Source organism: Nelumbo lutea, chromosome 3, assembly GCF_056320005.1.
Source record: "Nelumbo lutea isolate HS-2025 chromosome 3, American lotus-T2T, whole genome shotgun sequence".
Classification (NCBI taxonomy): domain Eukaryota; kingdom Viridiplantae; phylum Streptophyta; class Magnoliopsida; order Proteales; family Nelumbonaceae; genus Nelumbo; species Nelumbo lutea.
The window spans coordinates 5253742-5272888 of record NC_142686.1 but is presented as its reverse complement, the minus strand read 5'-3'; the positions used below and the strand labels follow the sequence as shown (position 1 = coordinate 5272888).

Here is a 19147-nt window from a genome sequence, read left to right as displayed (position 1 = left end):
ATTTCACTATTTGAGTGGCATTTTTAGTAATTTATAATCAATTCAACCCCACTGGCCACTTGGAAGTGGCTAGTTGGCTTAGCTTTGCTTTTCCTCTACTCCCTTTCCATTGAAGTCTTTTTGGCGGGAAGTGGGACCCAGCAATCAAATCTCTCTGTTTTCTTTTTTTTTTTTATGTGTTAAATGCCACCGGCACAGCACACACACACACACAGGCCAGAGCTGCGCCGTCGTCGTCGTAGACGTTTGGTTCTTTCTCTCTCTCTCTGTCTCTCTGGGAAACTTGAAACGCTGAGACTCTTGACTTTTCAATATTATCTCTGCAGAATCGAACACCAAAATGAAGCTCTTTCCACTCTTCTTTCTCATTCTGCAGCTCCACGCAAATCTTACCTTTTCTCTATCTCCCGACGGTCTCTCCCTTCTCGCTTTAAAGTCTGCCGTTGATCAAACGTCGCATGCCTCCGCCTTTTCCAACTGGAACGAACAGGACAATGACCCATGCAACTGGTCTGGAATTTCCTGTATCAACGTTACTGGATTCTCCGATCCTCGTGTCGTCGGAATCTCCCTCTCCGGACTGAATCTCCAAGGATACATTCCGTCTGAGCTCGGTACTCTCGTCTTTCTTCGACGTCTCAACCTCCACGGCAACAGGTTTTACGGTTCTATACCCCTTCAGCTCTTCAACGCTACGTCCCTCCGCAGCATCTTTCTTTACGGTAATAACCTCTCTGGTCCGCTTCCCCCTTCGACTTGCATTCTTCCTCGGCTTCAGAACCTCGATCTTTCTCAAAATTCGCTTTCAGGATCCATTCCTAGAGACCTGGGCAAATGCCGTCAGTTGCAGCGGCTTGTTCTGGCCAGCAATAAGTTTTCTGGAGAGATCCCGGATGGAATTTGGCCCAAGCTGGAGAACTTGGTTAAGCTCGATCTGTCATCGAACGAATTCAATGGAACTATCCCGGCGGATCTTGGCGATTTGAAATCGCTCTCCAGAACTCTAAACCTGTCATTCAATCATTTCTCCGGTGTGATCCCGGCATCACTTGGAAGATTGCCGGTGACGGTAAGCTTCGATCTGAGGCATAACAACCTCACCGGAGAAATCCCTCAGACTGGAACTTTTGCAAATCAGGGCCCGACCGCATTCCTCGACAATCCCTCCTTGTGTGGATTTCCTCTCCGGAAACCTTGCAGCGGGAATCCCCAAAAGAACACCTCAGTGAACCAGAATCCGACAGCGGTATTTGATACTAATCCAAAAAAAGGATTGAAAGCAAGTTTAATAATCTTAATTGTGGTGTCATATGCCGCCGGAGTCGCAGTAGTCGGTTTGCTCATCGTCTATGTATATTGGAAAAGAAAAGATTCAAAAAGTTGCAGCTGCACCAGTAAAGGAAAGTTGGGCGGTGGAGGTGAAGGCAAAAAATTGTTTTCATGCTCTTGTTGGAATGCATTCCTGAGCAACTACGATTCGGAACTGGAGTCTGATGAGAAGGCAAGAGGTAATGAAGGAGGAGAAGGTGGTCTAGTTGCTATCGATAAAGGGTTCACGTTCGAACTGGATGAGCTTCTGAGATCGTCGGCTTATGTTTTGGGTAAAAGCGGATTGGGGATCGTGTACAAGGTGGTGTTGGGCAATGGAATTCCGGTGGCGGTGAGGAGATTAGGTGAAGGTGGAGGGCAGAAGTACAAAGAATTTGCAGCGGAAATACAGGCAATCGGACGGGTTAAGCACCCCAATATTGTGAGATTAAGGGCTTATTATTGGGCTTCTGATGAAAAGCTTCTCATCTCTGATTTCATCTCTAATGGCAACTTGGCTTCGGCTCTTCGTGGTGAGTTCTTCCCCAACTTTTTTCCATTTTTAGTTTTTTGAGTTTAGACTCTCTCGAGTCTGGATCTGCTGCACTTATGTACAATTGCATTTAATTTGTGACAAGTGTTTCATCACACGTGTAATGAGACATGTGTCAACGATTAAATGCAAGTGCAGCAGATCCTCATATGGTAATATTAACATACGTCCTAGATCCTATCATACGAAGCGCTATGCAAGAGAGAATATAGCCATTGGATATTAGATATAGAACGCGGTTAGTATTGAGACGGTTGATCGATCTCCTTAATGGTGATTGATCCTTTTGATGACGGGAAGAAATGAGATATTTACAGATTAATTACGGTCTATATACTCCCTCGCAGGAGCTGGACACTATATAAGATGGGCTTGGGCATTGCTGTTTGTTGTGGCCCACATTTAGGATCTCCCCCGGGTTGAATAGATTGAATAGATGGGGTCGTTGTGGCCCTACGATCTTTTAATGTTGTCTCATATTTTTCTTTTTATCGTTTCTTGAGTTTTCGGTTCTGCACTCGGCACTCCTCAATTTTTTCATTCTATATAGGGCCCCTATCGTTCTCCTGACTGGTAAGTGTGCAATCAAGTTAAACGTGTGGAGGGATATATATGGGAACTGTCATTATTCTCCCTTATATTTGTTAATAGGGACACCGGATCAGAGTCATCAGACTGGGTGAGCCGGGTGGGGCAAGGGAATGATGAGGGAACATTCGCGCTGAGTAAATCTTCTAAAATCATGATTGATGACATCATCTCCGTACACGTGGGTTTATCAGAATGATATGACATGCCATGTCATGATGTCATGATGTCATGATTGATTTCCAATATCCCCTCTTAATATAGTGGTTCTCGTACCATAATTTGGGCGAAGTGAAGACCGTGTAGGATTATGAGTATCCATGGAGTGTCTTTCTGTGAACATGGCTCTCTCCTGTAGTAAAATACGTTCCAACTTCACGGTTCCACCACCCTTCCAACATAGAGGTCTAAATAGGATCGTGTTGCCTGCGGTTGGCCTGGCCACGGTTCGTGAGCCGTATTAGGCTTGGTACGATCGTGTGTGCTGTATTAGGCATAGGGTTTTAGTTCCGTGGGTCGAGCCGGTAGAACATGATCAAACGGGCCATGCCGCCTGTGACCCGTATGCCAGTATAGCGCAGCCCGCAGCCTGGCCCAATATGACCCATATATATTGTTTATATATTTTGTATAATATAATATAATATAATAATATATAGTATATAATATATTAATAAAATAAACAATTGTTTTTAATTTTATTAAATCTATTTGTTTAATTATTGTATATATAAGTAATTGTATACATCAAAATTTATATAAAAATAAAAATTTTAAGTTATTTTATTTCATTTTTTTAAATAAATAGTTTTGATTCAATCCACTGACCGACTCGTTGCATGGCATGGGCCTAAATAAGTTTGGGCCATAGGTTATGTTAGGCCGACCCCCCAAGTTATCATAGGAAAAGGTGACACGGCTCGAGACGACCCAAGGGCCAACACAACATGGCCCATTTTGCACCTCTATTCCAATATATATAAGTGATATGGATTCTCTCTCCCTAAGCAGTGTGGATTAACTGCCGGGTGGATTGATGTGTCATGCAGAAAGAGCCTCTTGACAGCCCAAACTGTCAAATAATACATTGATGTTGCAATTGAATTGTGATTTGCTCCACACGTAGTGCACTTCAAACTGACCTCGCAGAACATCCTACCATGTACTGGGAATATCTCCCCATGAATATTAATACATAAGTGTATGAAACAAGGCTCATCCGACCACCTCTTGGTTTTTATATGAGATCATAAATTTTAAACCGTAAATCCTAGATTCTAAATTTATATATCTTGCAAATGGTATCCAATCTGAATTCTTCCCAAGGTGAACCCAATTCGATTTATTTATACTTGCTTAAAATGTATATTATATTTATTACTAAAGCTGATTTGAATGTTATGCTTTTATTAAATTTTTATAGGTTCAAGTTTTATATGATGATATTCTAATTTTATTCATAAAAAAAGAATCATCAAAGTCGTTTAAGCCAAATATCAGTTGCTTTTAGTTCATTTTATTACTATTATATAATATTATAATATTTTAAATATAGTTTATTTATACTATTCAATATTCAATTGCAATCAGAACTCAATTCAAATCTGACGTAAATTCTAATCTGATTCGATCTGTTTGCTGCTCTTTATATTCTATTCCAAAACAAAGTGCATGTCAGAATTTGTATATTCGATGTTGCTTGCTTTGTTGCATGGAGTAAAGTGGCTTTGCTAAAGTTTCTTTTCCTTTTCCCTTTTTCCTCTTTTCAGAAGGGGAATTTTTTAAAAAGAAAAGCAGAAAAAAAGGTTTCTTGTTCTTTGCATATTAGGCAAAAACAAGCCATTCGCATTTGTAGATGGGATCAAAACTCTTGGTAATGGGGTTAAGGACTTCAAATCACCGTTCTAGGTTCACGCTGCATAACGTGACTTACACTACAGTCTACAGCCACCCACTAATTGAGAGTTCGGATCTCCTACCCAACCCCTACTTGCATGGTACCATTGGAACTTGGAAGATATTTCCAATGTACAGCTGCACTTTAGAGGGAGCAATTCATTAGGCTGTATTTGAATTGAATGTGATGTAAATTAAGAATCAATGTAAATTTAACATCGATTTGGTTGTGTGTATTTAGAAAGAGAGTATAATTATCGATATAAAATCATATTTTGGTTTAATTTTGTGTACATTTAAACTTTAAATGGAGTGTAATTTTACGTCGATAATAGATGTAAGATGTCTTTTTTTGCTGCAAAAAAAAAAAAACAATGATCATTTTTTTATTCAACTCTGAAGTTTTATATGGATAGTCGATGTAAAAATTATACCGATTTTATTGACGTAAACCTTTACACTCTTCTACCTATCACCATTTTAAAAAAACAACGATCATTTTCTGATTCAGAGTAAAATGTCATCAATGAAAATGTAAGAATTCTCTGGTGTTTGGTTTGAATGAAAATGTAAGAAAATAAAGGATAGGTAAGTTTCCGTACCTTTTCCATTCCTCTCCCTAACTTTTTCTTTCAAACCAAAATACCAAATCTCCAGTTTAATGGATCTATCGTGATGATTCTTTTTTCCTTTTGTGTTATTATTGTTTTAAACTATGTTCCAGGGAGATCTGGCCAACCAACAGGGAGTTTGTCGTGGTCGAATCGGTTGAAGATTGCCAAGGGAACGGCTCGGGGCCTGGCCTACCTCCACGAGTGCAGCCCGCGTAAATTTGTACACGGAGACATTAAGCCTTCAAATATCCTACTTGACGCGGATTTCCATCCATACATCTCCGATTTTGGACTCAACCGCTTGACCAGCATCACCGGCAACGACCCCAGCTCATCCGGTGGTGGTGGCCTTATGGGTGGGGCCCTCCCTTATATCAAGCCCTCCCAAACCGAACGATCTAACAATTCTTATAGGGCCCCTGAAGCTCGGGTCCCCGGTAGTCGCCCGGGCCAGAAGTGGGATGTTTACTCGTTTGGGGTTGTGTTACTCGAAATGTTGACCGGAAAGTCTCCAGAATTATCATCCTCTACCACATTAACAGGACCCGATGTTCCGGATCTGGTGAGATGGGTGAGGAAGGGATTTGAAGAGGAGAGTCCGCTGGCACAGATGGCGGACCCAATGCTGCTGAAGGAAGTACTCGCAAAGAAAGAGGTGCTCGCCGTGTTCCATGTGGCCCTTGCATGCACGGAGGCCGATCCAGAGGTGAGATCCAGAATGAAGACCGTGTCGGAAAATCTCGATAGGATTAGGACATGAAAAACTTTGTCAATCACAAGGTTTTGGAGTCATTACATACATCAACGTTCATTCATCTTGCTAAAAGTGTTTCTCCATTTTAAATGAATGATAGCTGATTTGGGCTCTCGAGATATTTCATCAAACATGTGCTTCATCTCTCTCCAAATGAGCACTTGTTCTTCAATTTTTAGGCCCTGTTTGTTTTTTTGTAAGTTATCTACTCAGGTAAGATAAATGTATTTATCTCAATAATTGTATTTATCCATATTATTTTATTTTTCAGGTCAATAAGATAATGATCATTTTAATCACAAAAAATAAATATTAAAAGGAATGATTTTGTTCCAAATGTTGACACAACTTTGTTCAATGTAAGAAAATTATTCATCAAGATGGGCATTACTTAATCGAAAGAATTTCACATAAATATAAAAAAAAAGGATATATTGGTCAATGAAAACCAAAGTTCTATTGACCAATTTTTCCTCTCTAAAAACCCTAAAAACGAAATAAATTATCTTTACTTTACATCTTTCGACTAGGCGGGGAGATTGCTGCAACGCTTTTATTTTATTAAGGGAAGGAAAAAGAGATGATTTCATATACTACAAACACCATTCTTCTTGCAATATCTATTTACAGTCCCCCACTGCTGCAAACAAATGAGAGAGAGAGAAAATTAATAGGATTAAAAAACTAGAGAGAGAAATAAATTGGAAGATCACCTAATACCGATACTGGTTACAAAAGGAACGAGCCTTCTGTAGTCCCTCCTCCTCCCAAGAGGGCAATTGTCGAGCACTCGTCCAAGAATCACGCGTGTATTTTGCAAAGCTGCCCCCTTGGCAGATGGACCAGATTCCGTTGCACTGCCGTGCGTTACGGATATTGAGCCACCACCAAACAATGATCCCATAGGAAATAGTAATGGGCAGCACCGACCTTTAAATGGGCTTTGGGGGCCACTCATCATCCTCTCCTCGATTCCACCAAATCCATTCTCAAAAGATCCTAGTTCATGTTGGTAGGAGGCGGCGGCGGTAGATGAGCTACAGCTCTGTAGAAGGGCTTCCAGTACGCTCAGTGCCTCGGTACACAATGAACTCTCCACCAGCTGTGACACAGCGGCATACACTTGAGGGCTCTGGGCATCATCCATGGTTGTGTGCTGGAGCAAAGCCTTGAGCATTAGCAGTATCACACGCTGATACTCAACTGGACCCTTCTCCAGGAGCTTCAACAAGTGTCCAAATGCTAGTGCTGAGTGCTTTGGGAACCACTCAGCACACACCGGTGGCGACACAGAAGCAAGGAGGTTAGCGATGGAAGTGATTTCACCACGGGAGTAAGCCAGAAATACAGTTGCCAATTCATTCAACGATTTTGCCCGGCACCAATTTGCAATATTGGAGGCAACAGAGCAAGCCTTCTGGTACTGCTGTTGCAGCGGCGAGGCGGGTCCATTGGCTGAATCCTTACCGAGTTGTGAATCCTTACTGAGTTGTAAGCAGAGCCAAGGAAGCAAACCAGTTATCTGCATCAGGAGTCGTGTCTCAGCATCCCCGAATATGGAGTCACACGAGTGCACTGTGATCCTCGAGAGAACCTCGATAGAGAATCCATGGCTGACTGTTGACACGAGACCTTTAAGAACGAGAGGTTGTACACCTTCGAAATTAGGCACTTTTCCATACACCGGTGGAGATTCATAGCCAACCCTTGATTCTAGACGTTGAAGCTCCACTTTGTCACAGTTGCCGGTATCAAGCTCATCACGGGGCATGCTTGAGAGGAGCACATTCTCGGTTGTTCTGTCCCGAAACGAGAGTCGATCAATCACACGACCAAAAAGCTCAAGCACCTGGCAGTACACATGCACAAAATCTGTGTGCATCATTGCCACACAACCCCAGAAGAGCTGCGGAAAGAGTATCACCTTTTCTGGTTCCATGTTTTCCACCATCACTTGTAATGTCAACAGAATCTCCATGGCGAAGCCCAGGACTGGTGGCACAGGGTTCCCAAGGCACCTATGGAGACACCGAAGGAGAGAGACACATGCGTCGCTTGTCACTCTGGGTCGTAATGCACGGTAAATTTGGTGTGAGCGGCATGCTAGGTGCCTGGATGTGCACTCCATTGCCCATTTAAGAGCCTCTGCACCCCAAGTCTCTCGGAGATCACCTTGGAAGAAGATGGCATCAACCATGCTCTGCACTAGAGCTGATAGGAGTGCTGCACTAGGGAGCTCAGTCCGCGTAAGTGTGGGATCTTCATTCTCCCACATCAAGCTCCCACGCTTTGATTGGACGTACTTGATCAGGCTTACTACCTGCTGTCTATTCTCTCCATCACTTTCCTCGACCCCATATAGCTCCAAGTGCCGACCGGCGAGTGAATATAGCAGGTTAACAAGCAAGCGCTGGGAGTGCTCAAGAACAATATCTTCAGAGCTGTCCATTGAGACAAACATGACATGAAAGAGCAAAGGAAGGTGCTCACGGAAATCCTCATCATTCTCGTAAGCAATCTCTGCAAGTAGAATCAATGCTATATCAGCATGAGTAAGCGAGTGCTGCTGGTGGCCCTGCAAAGCTGACTGGATGTCTCCAACATTGATCCCATGCAACCCACTGGCAGAAAGCAACCCATCTTCCCCAGAATGTGGTGTGTCAAGTAGATGGTCTGTAGAAGAGCTGTCTCGGGAAACATGGCGACTCCGCAAGGTACCCGTTGAGTTTCGGCCCCCCATCAACGGCCCTGACATGTTTACAAATGCTGCTGGAAGGAGCTGTGCTGAGCGGCTACTAGCAACAGGACCAATGTTCATCTCGGAAGACATTGGATTTGGACTTGGTGGCCCTGAAATGCTCCATCCTGTCACAGCTGCAGTCCGCCAGCTAACACTCCCACCTGGATTCTTAACTGGGATATCAAGAGAACCCCGTACGAGCAATGGTGACATGTGTGGTTGGGTGTCCAAAATTGATGCAATTTGTTGCATCAGTGTAGGCCCCTGGGAGAACTCCAACACGAAATTCCCAGAACCATCTCCTCTACTTGCACTTAGTCTAACCGGCTCTACGCTATCCTCCAGCATCCGCTGAGACAACTGGTAAACCAAGTGATCAATTGTGCGCTGTGGGCATATCCTTGCGAGGTACAAACTCGCGCGTTTGGCAACTGAAAAATATGCTGCAAAAGCTCCACTTATTTCAGCAGATGCACTTGAATCACAATCTTCCATTCCCTTGGTGATCAAGAAATCAAGAATGGGACTGATATTCTTGGGCTTGCAAGCAAGTGTGCTCCATAACTTTTCAATTTCATCAGGAAACTGATCTCCGTGCCGCCATGTCACATAGTAAAGGCTTTTTAATAATCTTTCACTCCAACCTGAGTCCTTAAGTTTCCAGAAATTTAGGTTCTCAATCCAGGGTGCCATGCATGTTAAGACCTGATGCTGTGCAATTATGTCTACGGCATCGAGTTGTCGCTGCATGATCTCCTCACAGAGGAGCTGGCTCAGATCTGGGTGATCCTTGGCAAGTTTGCATGAGAGCTTGTACTGGAACTGCTGATAGGAGTCGGGGAGGTCACCAACAACTGCAGCTCTATATCGATCAGTGCCCTCCTCAGCCCACTCACGGACAGAGAGTGTCTCAAGCATCTGAAGAGCATCATCACGGATTTGTCTCAATGGATCCACCACCTTGTAGAGAATCAAGCTTAGAAGTCTCTGCGTTTCACATTTTGGGATCTCTTGGCGCATGTAGACTTCAGCAAGAACACTGAAATAGCCATTAGCTATGGCAGTGTCTGAATAGTAGCACTGTCAAGAAATAAAATGCCAATTATTTCCTTCGTAAAGATGGTGTTAGTGTATTATTTTAATTAAGGTAACAACAGGAATAAGATGTAACAAGATAAAGTGATGATGGGTTTACACCTTCAGAGGATAGTTTAATCAAGGAAACTATCTCCACTAAAGGGTGTCATTGTAAAAATAAAAAAAAAGGTTAATGGAACCACCTGGTCAATGCAGGCAGGAAATAGGTCCAAATTTGTCTGCAAAATATTCTTCAATGCCAATTTTGCCAGGAAAACACGGAGGTGACTAGTCCTTTGTCGATCACGTCCAGCAGCAGAACGACCTCCATCCCCCATAAATTTCGAATAAGATGGGGTTTTTGGATCAGAAGGTGCCTTAGGTGCTGGCTCAATGAACAAACTGTTAATCCATGAAATCACCCGACCACTCATCTTTCTTGCATTGTCATCAAAGCATGGCCCGTAGAGTAGTGAAGCCATGGCATTCATAGAGGCCCACTGAATTGCCTCAACTTGCTCACTTACTTCTTTATCAAATGAGACTTTGTCTACTGCATCCTTTAAACGGCTGTGCTGAGTTGCCTTGTAACGTTCGATTTCACGGCGGTAATCACTGACAGTTTCTTGACCCCATGTACTACCCATTTCATCACACCAAGAGAGAAGAAGATCAAACAATCGCTTACGAGTTTTGACATCAAATTTCTCTGATCTTGACTCTACAAACTCAGGGGCTAGCAATCTTAGAACAGAAGCTAATGCAAAACGGAAAGGTTGCATTTCTTGAAAGCTCTCAGGGGGTGCAGTTATAATCTGCCTGGTTGTTTCTTTAATGAAATTCAAATAATGGAGACGAAGAATTGGTTTCCGACTCAGCATCCCAGGCCATATGTTCTCAGCGACAGTACGGTATATATTTGCAATGTGAACACGAAGTTCCTCACGGCGGGCTTTTTGAATCTGCATTCATAACAGGAGTCAATTTTATGTGTGCAAGTGACTCCAAAGAATCTAATCTTTCCATGCACATCTACCAGATTAGAAACACGCACTTGCCTATGTGAATTGAAATATATTTTAAGTTTTAAAGAAATAAAGATATTAAACCATATGTAATTGTAAAATATTGTAATAAGCTTTCTGTTTTTTTAATAAGTAGTAACAACTAACAAGCTTTCTTTTCTTGAGATTAAAGATCTTTTTGATGAAAGTACAGGATATCTTAGGGCTCTACCATTAATCCTGCCTTCCATTTTGGTTTTCCTTCTGTTTCCAGTGAGACCTCTTCAACAAAAGATGCAAGCTCGCTGAACATGATTTCGCAGACTTCTAAATGTGAATGACCCAGAGCCATGGTAGCTGCATGCTGAAAAGAAGAAATGAGTAAACAGAAAAACAAAAAAGGAATCATCAAACAGCCACTATTCTTTTCAGTTTGAAGTAGACATTTTCCCAGATTTTTCAAGCAACTTTGGCATTGAAAGAATCCTATTGTAAGACATTAAATAAAAGCCCCTTTTGGCCTCAAATCCCAATTAAAAGCTGAAATAAAAGCTGTAAATTAGACATAAAATAATACATATATTACATGTAAAATGTAATTATACATTATTTAAATGATATAATACATACATACATATGGTTGAACTGTTGAGCCATGACCCAGAGGCAAAAATGGTTCAGCACCGGTCAGTTTTTAAAACATTGGTGCGAATTGGTGTATGCTTAGGATTGGAGACCAAGAGATAACTCAATGTGGCCTTTTTCGGTACCTTGGTTTGATAATTCATAACAAGGGAGAGATTGAGGAGAATGTCACCCATAGAATTGGAGAAAGATGGGCAAAATGGAAGGGTACATCTGGAGTTTGATGTAATAGATAAATACTGCTTACATCAAAAGGAAAATTCTATAAAAACAGTTTAAGGCCAGTATGCTGTATGGGCAGTAAAAAACATGTCCAAAAAATGAGTGTGGAAGAAATGTTTATGCTGAGATTGATGAGTGGGAAAACTAGAAAGGATAAGATCAGAAACGAAGTCATTCGAAGGAACATAGGAGTAGCCCCAATAGGTGATAGAATGAGAGAAAATAGACTCAGGGGGTTTGGTCACATGCATAGAAGCCATCAACAACACCATAAGAAGTGATTTGTTGCAAGTTGAAGGGGCTAGAAGGGTTAGTGGTAGACCAAAAGGACTAGGTTAGAAGTCTTTAAGCACCAATGTGATAATGGATATGGCTTTAAACATGATAGAATGGTGAAACAGGACTCATGTTTTTGATAAATACCACATGATTGGTTAAAACATTTATTACATGTAAAATGATAATTGGGGTAAGGCTTGAATGATGATGATGACAACAATGTATATATTCATATTAAGGGAAAATATATGATCCTGGAAGGACATGGTACTGGAAGAGTCTTGACCAATCAAAACCCACCCGTTGAATTTTGATAAATACCACATGATTGGTTAAAACATTTATGATACTGATTGATTGGTCACATTTTTTCAATATCATGTCTTTCCGGTATCATAGTCGAACCCATATATTAATATGTTAATATATGTATAATAAATTTTATATATAAATTTTTGTAAATATGAAATATAAAATAGATTTATATTTTAAGTTTTTTTTTAAATAATTTTATTAACTTATGCGGCAAGCCTGGATGCCCTGCCCGGCTTAGGCCCTCTACTTCACAATGCACGGTGGATGTGCATGTGAGGTGGATGTGCATGTGAAGCGCCCATTTGTGAGGAGCAGATCCTGTCTCCTACCAGACATGCATCTAGAATCCCTACTCTCTTCCCAACACCCCAAAAACTGAGCAAAAATCTTTAAAGCCTCTATTGGTGCATCTAGAATGACCCCACTTGAATGAGATATTCAAGTTGCAGACCAAAAATATAGCTTCTCTGATCTAATGACCTAATTCCATGCAAGGTTTGAAACCACCTCATGCATCCTGTAACAACCTGTAACCTCCTTCCACCTCCACCCTCAGAGGATGAAACATTGAAGCACACCTCACGCCTTGCATGATAAAAAGTTGGCAGAGGGGAGGGCCACATTAGTCCAGTGTCTAATAATGTCATCTGTTGTTAAGACCCTTGATTTCTTCCTTTATATTCACCCAATGTGCAACTCTAACGGTTACCAAATCAAGTAAGGATTCAAGGTCACTCTCCTCGTTAGAGAAGATCAGAGCATTCCTCTCCTCTCAAGTAGTCCACATAATAGCAACTTTTTTAAAATTTTAAAAAATGCAGGGACATTACCAACCCATCAAATATAAATGCTGAAATAGTAATTCTAAAATGCAATAGATCATATGAACTTACTATATGACCTTCAGATCCAGATTTGAGAGAAGGAAAAATAAGGTGGCAGAGCTCTTTGGTAACTGCACCACCAATTTCTCTACTATCAGGTGGACAAGAGCATGCAAACATTGAATACATGAGCCACTGATCTAATTTATTGTCAGTATCCTGTGACTGATGAGCCCTCCCGCCTAATTCTATAGGTGTTATATGAGCCAGGCGCTGCAGAATCTCCAACCTGAAAAATTCAAGATCAAGTTAAAGACAGACCTAGTGATTCTAATGAAAAAACGACCAACTTTGCATTTGAATTAAAATGAGAATAGCATGATGCATTTAAAACACAAACTGGAATATCACTGGCATTATGAAACTAAAAAGGCTATTACTCAATGCTGGTCCCAGATATTCAGGGTCTTGGGAGGGCTGAACTGGATAGAGACATAACATCCCACATTTTCAGCATTAAGTGGATGCTCTCAGACTTGAACCTTGGTTTCATGTTTGTCAGCTTGAGATTTTACCATTTTACCAAGCAATGGCCCATATTACCAGAACTACCAAAAACCGACCATCATTTTTTCCAAAAGAATTACCAATTTACCACCAAATTCTTGAAAGATATTTAAAATTGTCAAACATTCATTTCTATGAACCACAGAAATTTCCCCACCTTCAAGGTATTTGCATCATCAATATACTAAGGAAAGGGTTATTAGAAGAAAGTTTTGCAGTCTAAATTTCTTTTAGATTTACTATCAAAAAATGCAGTTAAGTACATTGGAATAAAAAATCAATTTACTTGGGTAATCTGATGGATAAGAAATATATTATAAATCATGATCCTTCTTAATAGAAATGTTGGGCATGCATCACCAAGTCAGAGGATAGTGCTTGATGCAGACAGGTTGCAGAAAAATGAATAAGCACTTTCTTATCTTGTAGAACAATACCGTCATCACTTTTCAGCAAATCTACAAGTATAAGGATAAAATAAAAAAAAAGAATGCATAGAGTGCCAGTTTCTATAAAAAAAAGGCCAAAAAACAGGCTGAATATTAAATAAGTGGTATAAATTTTAAAGGATGCTGACCCAACATAACTGCTTTTTTTTTTGATGAATATACATCCTGTACATTTTTGCTGATGGATAACTTAAAACTTTACAGAACTGAATAAAAGAATGAGTATGTAAATTATGTCCAGAATCCATTTTATAATCTCAGCCACCTAACCCCAGTTTTTGTTTTTTATATTCATTCTACACTTAATAAACCACGGAATAACTGCCCCCTATGTAGTCCTTGTTTGGCTAGGATATCCACCAAACCATTAGCTGATTTTTGCACCCAAATAAAAGTGGACTTTACCTCCCTTGTTAACCATATGATTTCCTTAAAATATGCTTATATTGTTAATGTTTGTGCCTTTGTTCTTTTATCCAGTCCACCACCACCCTTGAGCCATCCTCCACTTGTATGTTACTGTTGTTCAAGGATCTTGCTAGTTAGTCTAAATCCATCTTGTACATTCACACTTGTTATATTATTAATGTTTTCTGTTATCTAAATTAAAAAGCAAAAGACCATGCTGTATGGAACAGAATGTTGGCAGCCAAGAAACATGTACAAAAGATGAGTGTGGGAGAAATGCATATACTAAGATGTATTAATGAAAAAACTAGAAATAGTCAGATCAGAAATATTTAAGTCATTTGAAGGAACCTAGAAGTAGTTCCAATAGGTAATAAAATGAGCAGAAGTAGACTAAGATGGTTTGGTCATGTGCATAGAAGACCACCTACAGAACCCAAAGAAGTGATCTGTTACAAGTTGAAGGGGATAGAAGGGCCAGGGGCAGACCAAAAAGGACATGGGCTGAAGTAGTAAGAAATGATTTAAGTACTCGTAATTTAACAATGGATATGGCATTAAAAAGAACAGAATGGAAAGTTCATAAACAACACCCATCTAGCCAACCCCATATAATTGGGTTAAGGCTTAGATGATGATGATGATGATGAAATTAAAAAAACAAAGAATACTTACTTTGCCTCCTGCACTGCACTTGAGCAAAGCTCGCCTGCATATTTGACAAGTTCACTAAGACAGCTAGCCCATCTGTTCTTATCAGTGTCAAGAATGGATTGAATTGTCACATCAGGAGGAACTGCATCAGACTCCCTTCGTAAATCATAAGGGCGACCAGAATCCCAATAACAGCTCTGAACAATGTCATCCTGTAAAATAAAAGGACTAAGTTCAAGATAAACCTTAGAAAATTCATACAAACTACCACGACCTCGAAGAGAAAGAACAGATTTAGGTAGTTGACAAAATATGGTAAGGACGAACCCCATTTTCTTCAAGAACATCAATTATAAATATTGGCTCAGTTTCATATCTCAGTATATGATTAGATAGCCCATTTATTGAAAGGTCTCTTATATCATTTCTTAATGCCCGAACACAGCGCAACAACTCCAATGCTGTATGCCTGATCTGTATATCCACAGAACTAAGAAAGATAAGGCCAACTGCATCTATCTCAGAAGCAGAAAACTGAATTGCTTCCATTGGCTGATGAAAAGAAAATTTGTGGGCTTTCTTACTTCCATGGCCCACCAATTTTTCATCCTGAGCATCATATTCTAGTCTCTCATCAGATAAACAAGCCCTCCAAAAATGCATAAGTTCCACCAGACGCCCCAACGATGTTTGAATGAGAAGAGGAAATTCATCTGGAAGCCGTAGGACGAAATTGGCCATCCCTCTTATAACTGCAAAGCGACGATGGGGAAGGTATCTTACAATTCGATTCAGCACTTGAACTGCTTCTTCACGGACACCAGGATCAATACTTATGCCATGTTGAGGAATTATCTCAGTGATTTTGTCACTTCGGCCAACCTCATCAATCAGATAAGGTATGCATTTGAGCACTGACCGGAAGAGATATAATTGAGACTTTTCCTTGCTGACAGCATCTGAAAAGTTAAAAACCAATTTTTGCATGCGCTATTCTTAAAATGAAGAAGCATAAATTTCAATGAGTATGTGGATAGAACAATTTCATTGAAACGAAAATATAATCAAAAGTAAACTAAAATAAAACATTGTATAAGCAAACAAATGTCATCAATGTACAGAGCCCCGGTTCACTTAGTTATACAAAAGGGTTACACTCAATGTGTAACATCGATTTCTGTGTAAGTATTTGATGGTTAGAAGCTATATTAAACTTTAACCTAGCATGCTTTTACAGTATCATAAAGAATCTATCTCCAATTTTTGTTCTTTATTCTCTTCGGGATTGAAGTGGAACTTTGGTTTCAGAAGGGGTCTTAGGGATAGAGAGTGTGAACTTGTGGCTGAATTGCTAGCTTTTCTCAACCCAGTTTTCTTGGACCAACAAGCTGTAGATAGTTGGATTTGGACTGCTTCCCCTAATGGATTTTTGTCTTGTGCTTCGTTCTTTAATGCCTTCATTTCTCAGAACCGGGGGGGGGGGTAGTTTTCCCTGTGAAAGAAATTTAGAATAGGCCGGTCCCACCTAATTTTCCTTGTTGGGAAGCATCTCTTGTTAAGATCAACACCTGTGATGAGGCCCAATATGTACCTTTCACCTCTTGTATGTATTCTTTGCAAAGCAAGTGATGAGGCCATCCTTCATTTACTAATCTCCTATCCTTTTGCACCTTTGTCTGGAGGTATTTTTGCTCCCTCTATGGTTGCAGGCAATGTTTTAAAATGCGGAGGCGTGACACGAGGCATTCCACTACCTAGAGGCGTGAGGCGTAGTTCAGAATGCAAGAGGCGTAAGCCTGCTGAACACAAGGAGGTGTAAGCCTCCTTAAGAGGAGGGGGGTCAGGAGGATGGGGAGGAGGATGAAGAGGAAGGGGGGATCTAATTTTTTCTTTATTTTTAATAAAAATCTTTTATGCTAGGAAGAATAAAGATGCATAACATTATTTGAAAGGGGGGGGGGTCTTCTAATAAAAATCTTTAGAAATGAATAAGGTGTGCTGGTAGCAATGTACTCAGGACTGGTTAGGCATGGGGATTAACTGAAAGCTGAGGTGCTGTCATTATTACAAGGGCTGAAATTAGCTAAACAGCTTGGACTGAAGCAGGTGGAGGTTGAAGAGGACACAAAGCTGGTCATCTCTTGGATGAGCAGCAAAAACCTAGGTGCTTGGATGTTCAGGCAAACATTGAGGGAAATGAAAAGACTAGTTATTGAGGTGGAAGCTGAAAGCTGAACCACTGTAGTCGAAGTAGCAGAAAAGAGGTGAAGAAGAAGAGATGCTGAAAATGTCGAACTGTACTTGTAGTCGACCATGCCTTTATTTATATATAAGTGAAGTACAAAGTACAAGAATTTACTGGGATACCCTTGATTAGTGATGGAACACCCAGAAGACTTAAGACATAAACAAGATTAGGCCCAGTTACAAGATAAGTTTAACATAAGAATGGGCTAATAGGAATTCTTATCAGCCGAACACACTCAAGCCTTCTAACATATCATTCTAACACTCCCCCTCAAGCTAAACATGTATATCAATCATGTTTAGCTTGCCAAGTATGTCCTTGAACTTTGTAATTGCCAGCCCTTTTGTTAATACATCTGCAATATGCATTTCTGATGGAGTATAAGGCACACAGAGTTCCCCTGAAACAATTATCTCTCTTACAAAGTGTCGATCAATTTCAATATGTTTTGTCCTGTCATGTTGTACTAGATTATTGGCAATGTTGATAGCAGATTTATTATCACAATACAACTTGAGAGGACCTTCAGTCTTGATACCAAGCTCATTAAGGAGAGTTCTGAGCCATAAGAGTTCAGCAACCCCGTGTGCCATAGCTCAATATTCTACTTCTGCACTTGATCTAGCCACAACATTCTGCTTCTTACTGCGCCATGTGACTAGGTTTCCTCCCAAGAATGTACAATAACCTGAAGTTGACTTTCTGTCTCCAACAGACCCAGCCCGATCAGCACCAGTGTAGGCTTCAATTCCAAGTCTGTTGTTCTTCCTGAATAGAATTCCTTTCCCTGGGCAAGTTTTCAAGTTTCTTAGAATTCTTTCCACTACTCTCATATGAGGAGTCTTTGGAGAGTGCATGAATTGACTGACAACATGCACTGCATAGGCAATGTCTGGCCGAGTGAGGGATAGGTATACCAGTTTTCCTACCAATTTTTGGTACCTTTCCTTACCACAGTATTCCTCACCCATTGATTCTTGTAATCCATGGTTTGGTTCTATTGGTGTGTCTACTAGCCTGCACCCCATCATGCATGTTTCTTCTAGGAGATCTAGCACATATTTTCATTGACATATGTAGATTCCTTCTCTTGATCTAGCAACCTCAATCTCGAGAAAATATCTCAGATTTCCCAGGTCCTTGATCTCAAATTCTGAAGCTAAGAACTCCTTCAGCCTCTTCATCTCTTTCACATCATTTCCAGTAATCACCATATCATCCACATAAACAATGAGAGCTGTAAGTTTTTCATCCTGTCTCCTTGTAAACAATGTATGATCCGCACTGCTCTGAGTGTACCCCACTTTCTTCATGGCCGTACAAAGTCTCTCAAACCATGTCCGGGGAATTGCTTTAAGCCATACAAAGCTTTCCTTAGTTTACACACCTTCTTTCCAACATTATATCCAGGTGGGGGTTCCATGAATACCTCTTCATGTAGATCACCATTAAGGAAAGCATTCTTCACATCCAGCTGATGAAGTTCCCAAGAGAATTTTGCAGCTAATGACAATAGAACCCTGATTGTGTTGAGCTTTGCTACCGGGGCAAAGGTTTCCTTGTAGTCAATTCCTTCCTTTTGTGTATATCCCTTTGCCACAAGTCTGGCCTTGTATCTTTCAATTGACCCATCTTCCCTGTGCTTTATTGTGAATACCCACTTGCACCCAACAATGCCTTTCCCTTCTGGCAGGTCCACCAATTCCCATGTTCTTGCTTTCATTAGGGCTTTCATCTCTTCATTCATGGCTTCTTTCCATTTTGGATCAAATACCGCCTCTGAATATCTGGAAGGGACACATACAGAGGAAAGAGCAGACACAAAGGAATGATAGGTAGGTGATAAATGTGAGTAAGAGATATAATCAGCTATGGAATGCCGAGTGGTGCAAGAATGAACAGGCTTACGGAGAGCAATGGGAAGATCCAAATTTGAATTGAGAGAGTCAGAATTACCTTGGATTGCAGAGACAGATTGATATGAGTCCAATTGGTTATGAGG

General features: G+C 40.7%; 2 protein-coding genes across 5 annotated transcripts in view; one reads left to right on the top strand and one right to left on the bottom strand.

The window, feature by feature from the left end:
- Positions 1 to 6023, top strand: LOC148862525 (receptor protein kinase-like protein ZAR1). Its single transcript, XM_088974930.1, has 2 exons — positions 1 to 1841; positions 5070 to 6023. The coding sequence occupies exons 1-2, from the start codon at positions 341 to 343 to the stop codon at positions 5717 to 5719; spliced, it is 2151 nt and encodes a 716-aa protein (XP_088831056.1). The 5' UTR covers positions 1 to 340; the 3' UTR covers positions 5720 to 6023.
- A 50-nt stretch (positions 6024 to 6073) lies between these two features.
- LOC148862524 (uncharacterized) overlaps positions 6074 to 19147 on the bottom strand; it is a 97160-nt gene continuing 84086 nt past the window's right edge. For all 4 annotated transcript variants that reach the window (XM_088974926.1, XM_088974928.1, XM_088974927.1 and 1 more), the window contains 6 exons: positions 15225 to 15856; positions 14919 to 15109; positions 12889 to 13108; positions 10767 to 10898; positions 9734 to 10492; positions 6074 to 9533 (listed from right to left, as the gene is read on the bottom strand). In XM_088974926.1, the coding sequence (XP_088831052.1) occupies positions 6423 to 9533; positions 9734 to 10492; positions 10767 to 10898; positions 12889 to 13108; positions 14919 to 15109; positions 15225 to 15856 (5045 nt within the window). In that variant the 3' untranslated portion in view covers positions 6074 to 6422. The remainder of the gene's footprint in view (positions 9534 to 9733; positions 10493 to 10766; positions 10899 to 12888; positions 13109 to 14918; positions 15110 to 15224; positions 15857 to 19147) is intronic.

Excerpts from the sequence above, each read along its gene's own strand:
- LOC148862525 (XM_088974930.1), top strand. The coding sequence starts at position 341 with ATGAAGCTCTTTCCACTCTTCTTTCTCATTCTGCAGCTCCACGCAAAT. Across the intron at positions 1,842-5,069 it reads CTTGGCTTCGGCTCTTCGTG|GGAGATCTGGCCAACCAACA; the intron begins GTGAGTTCTTCC and ends ACTATGTTCCAG.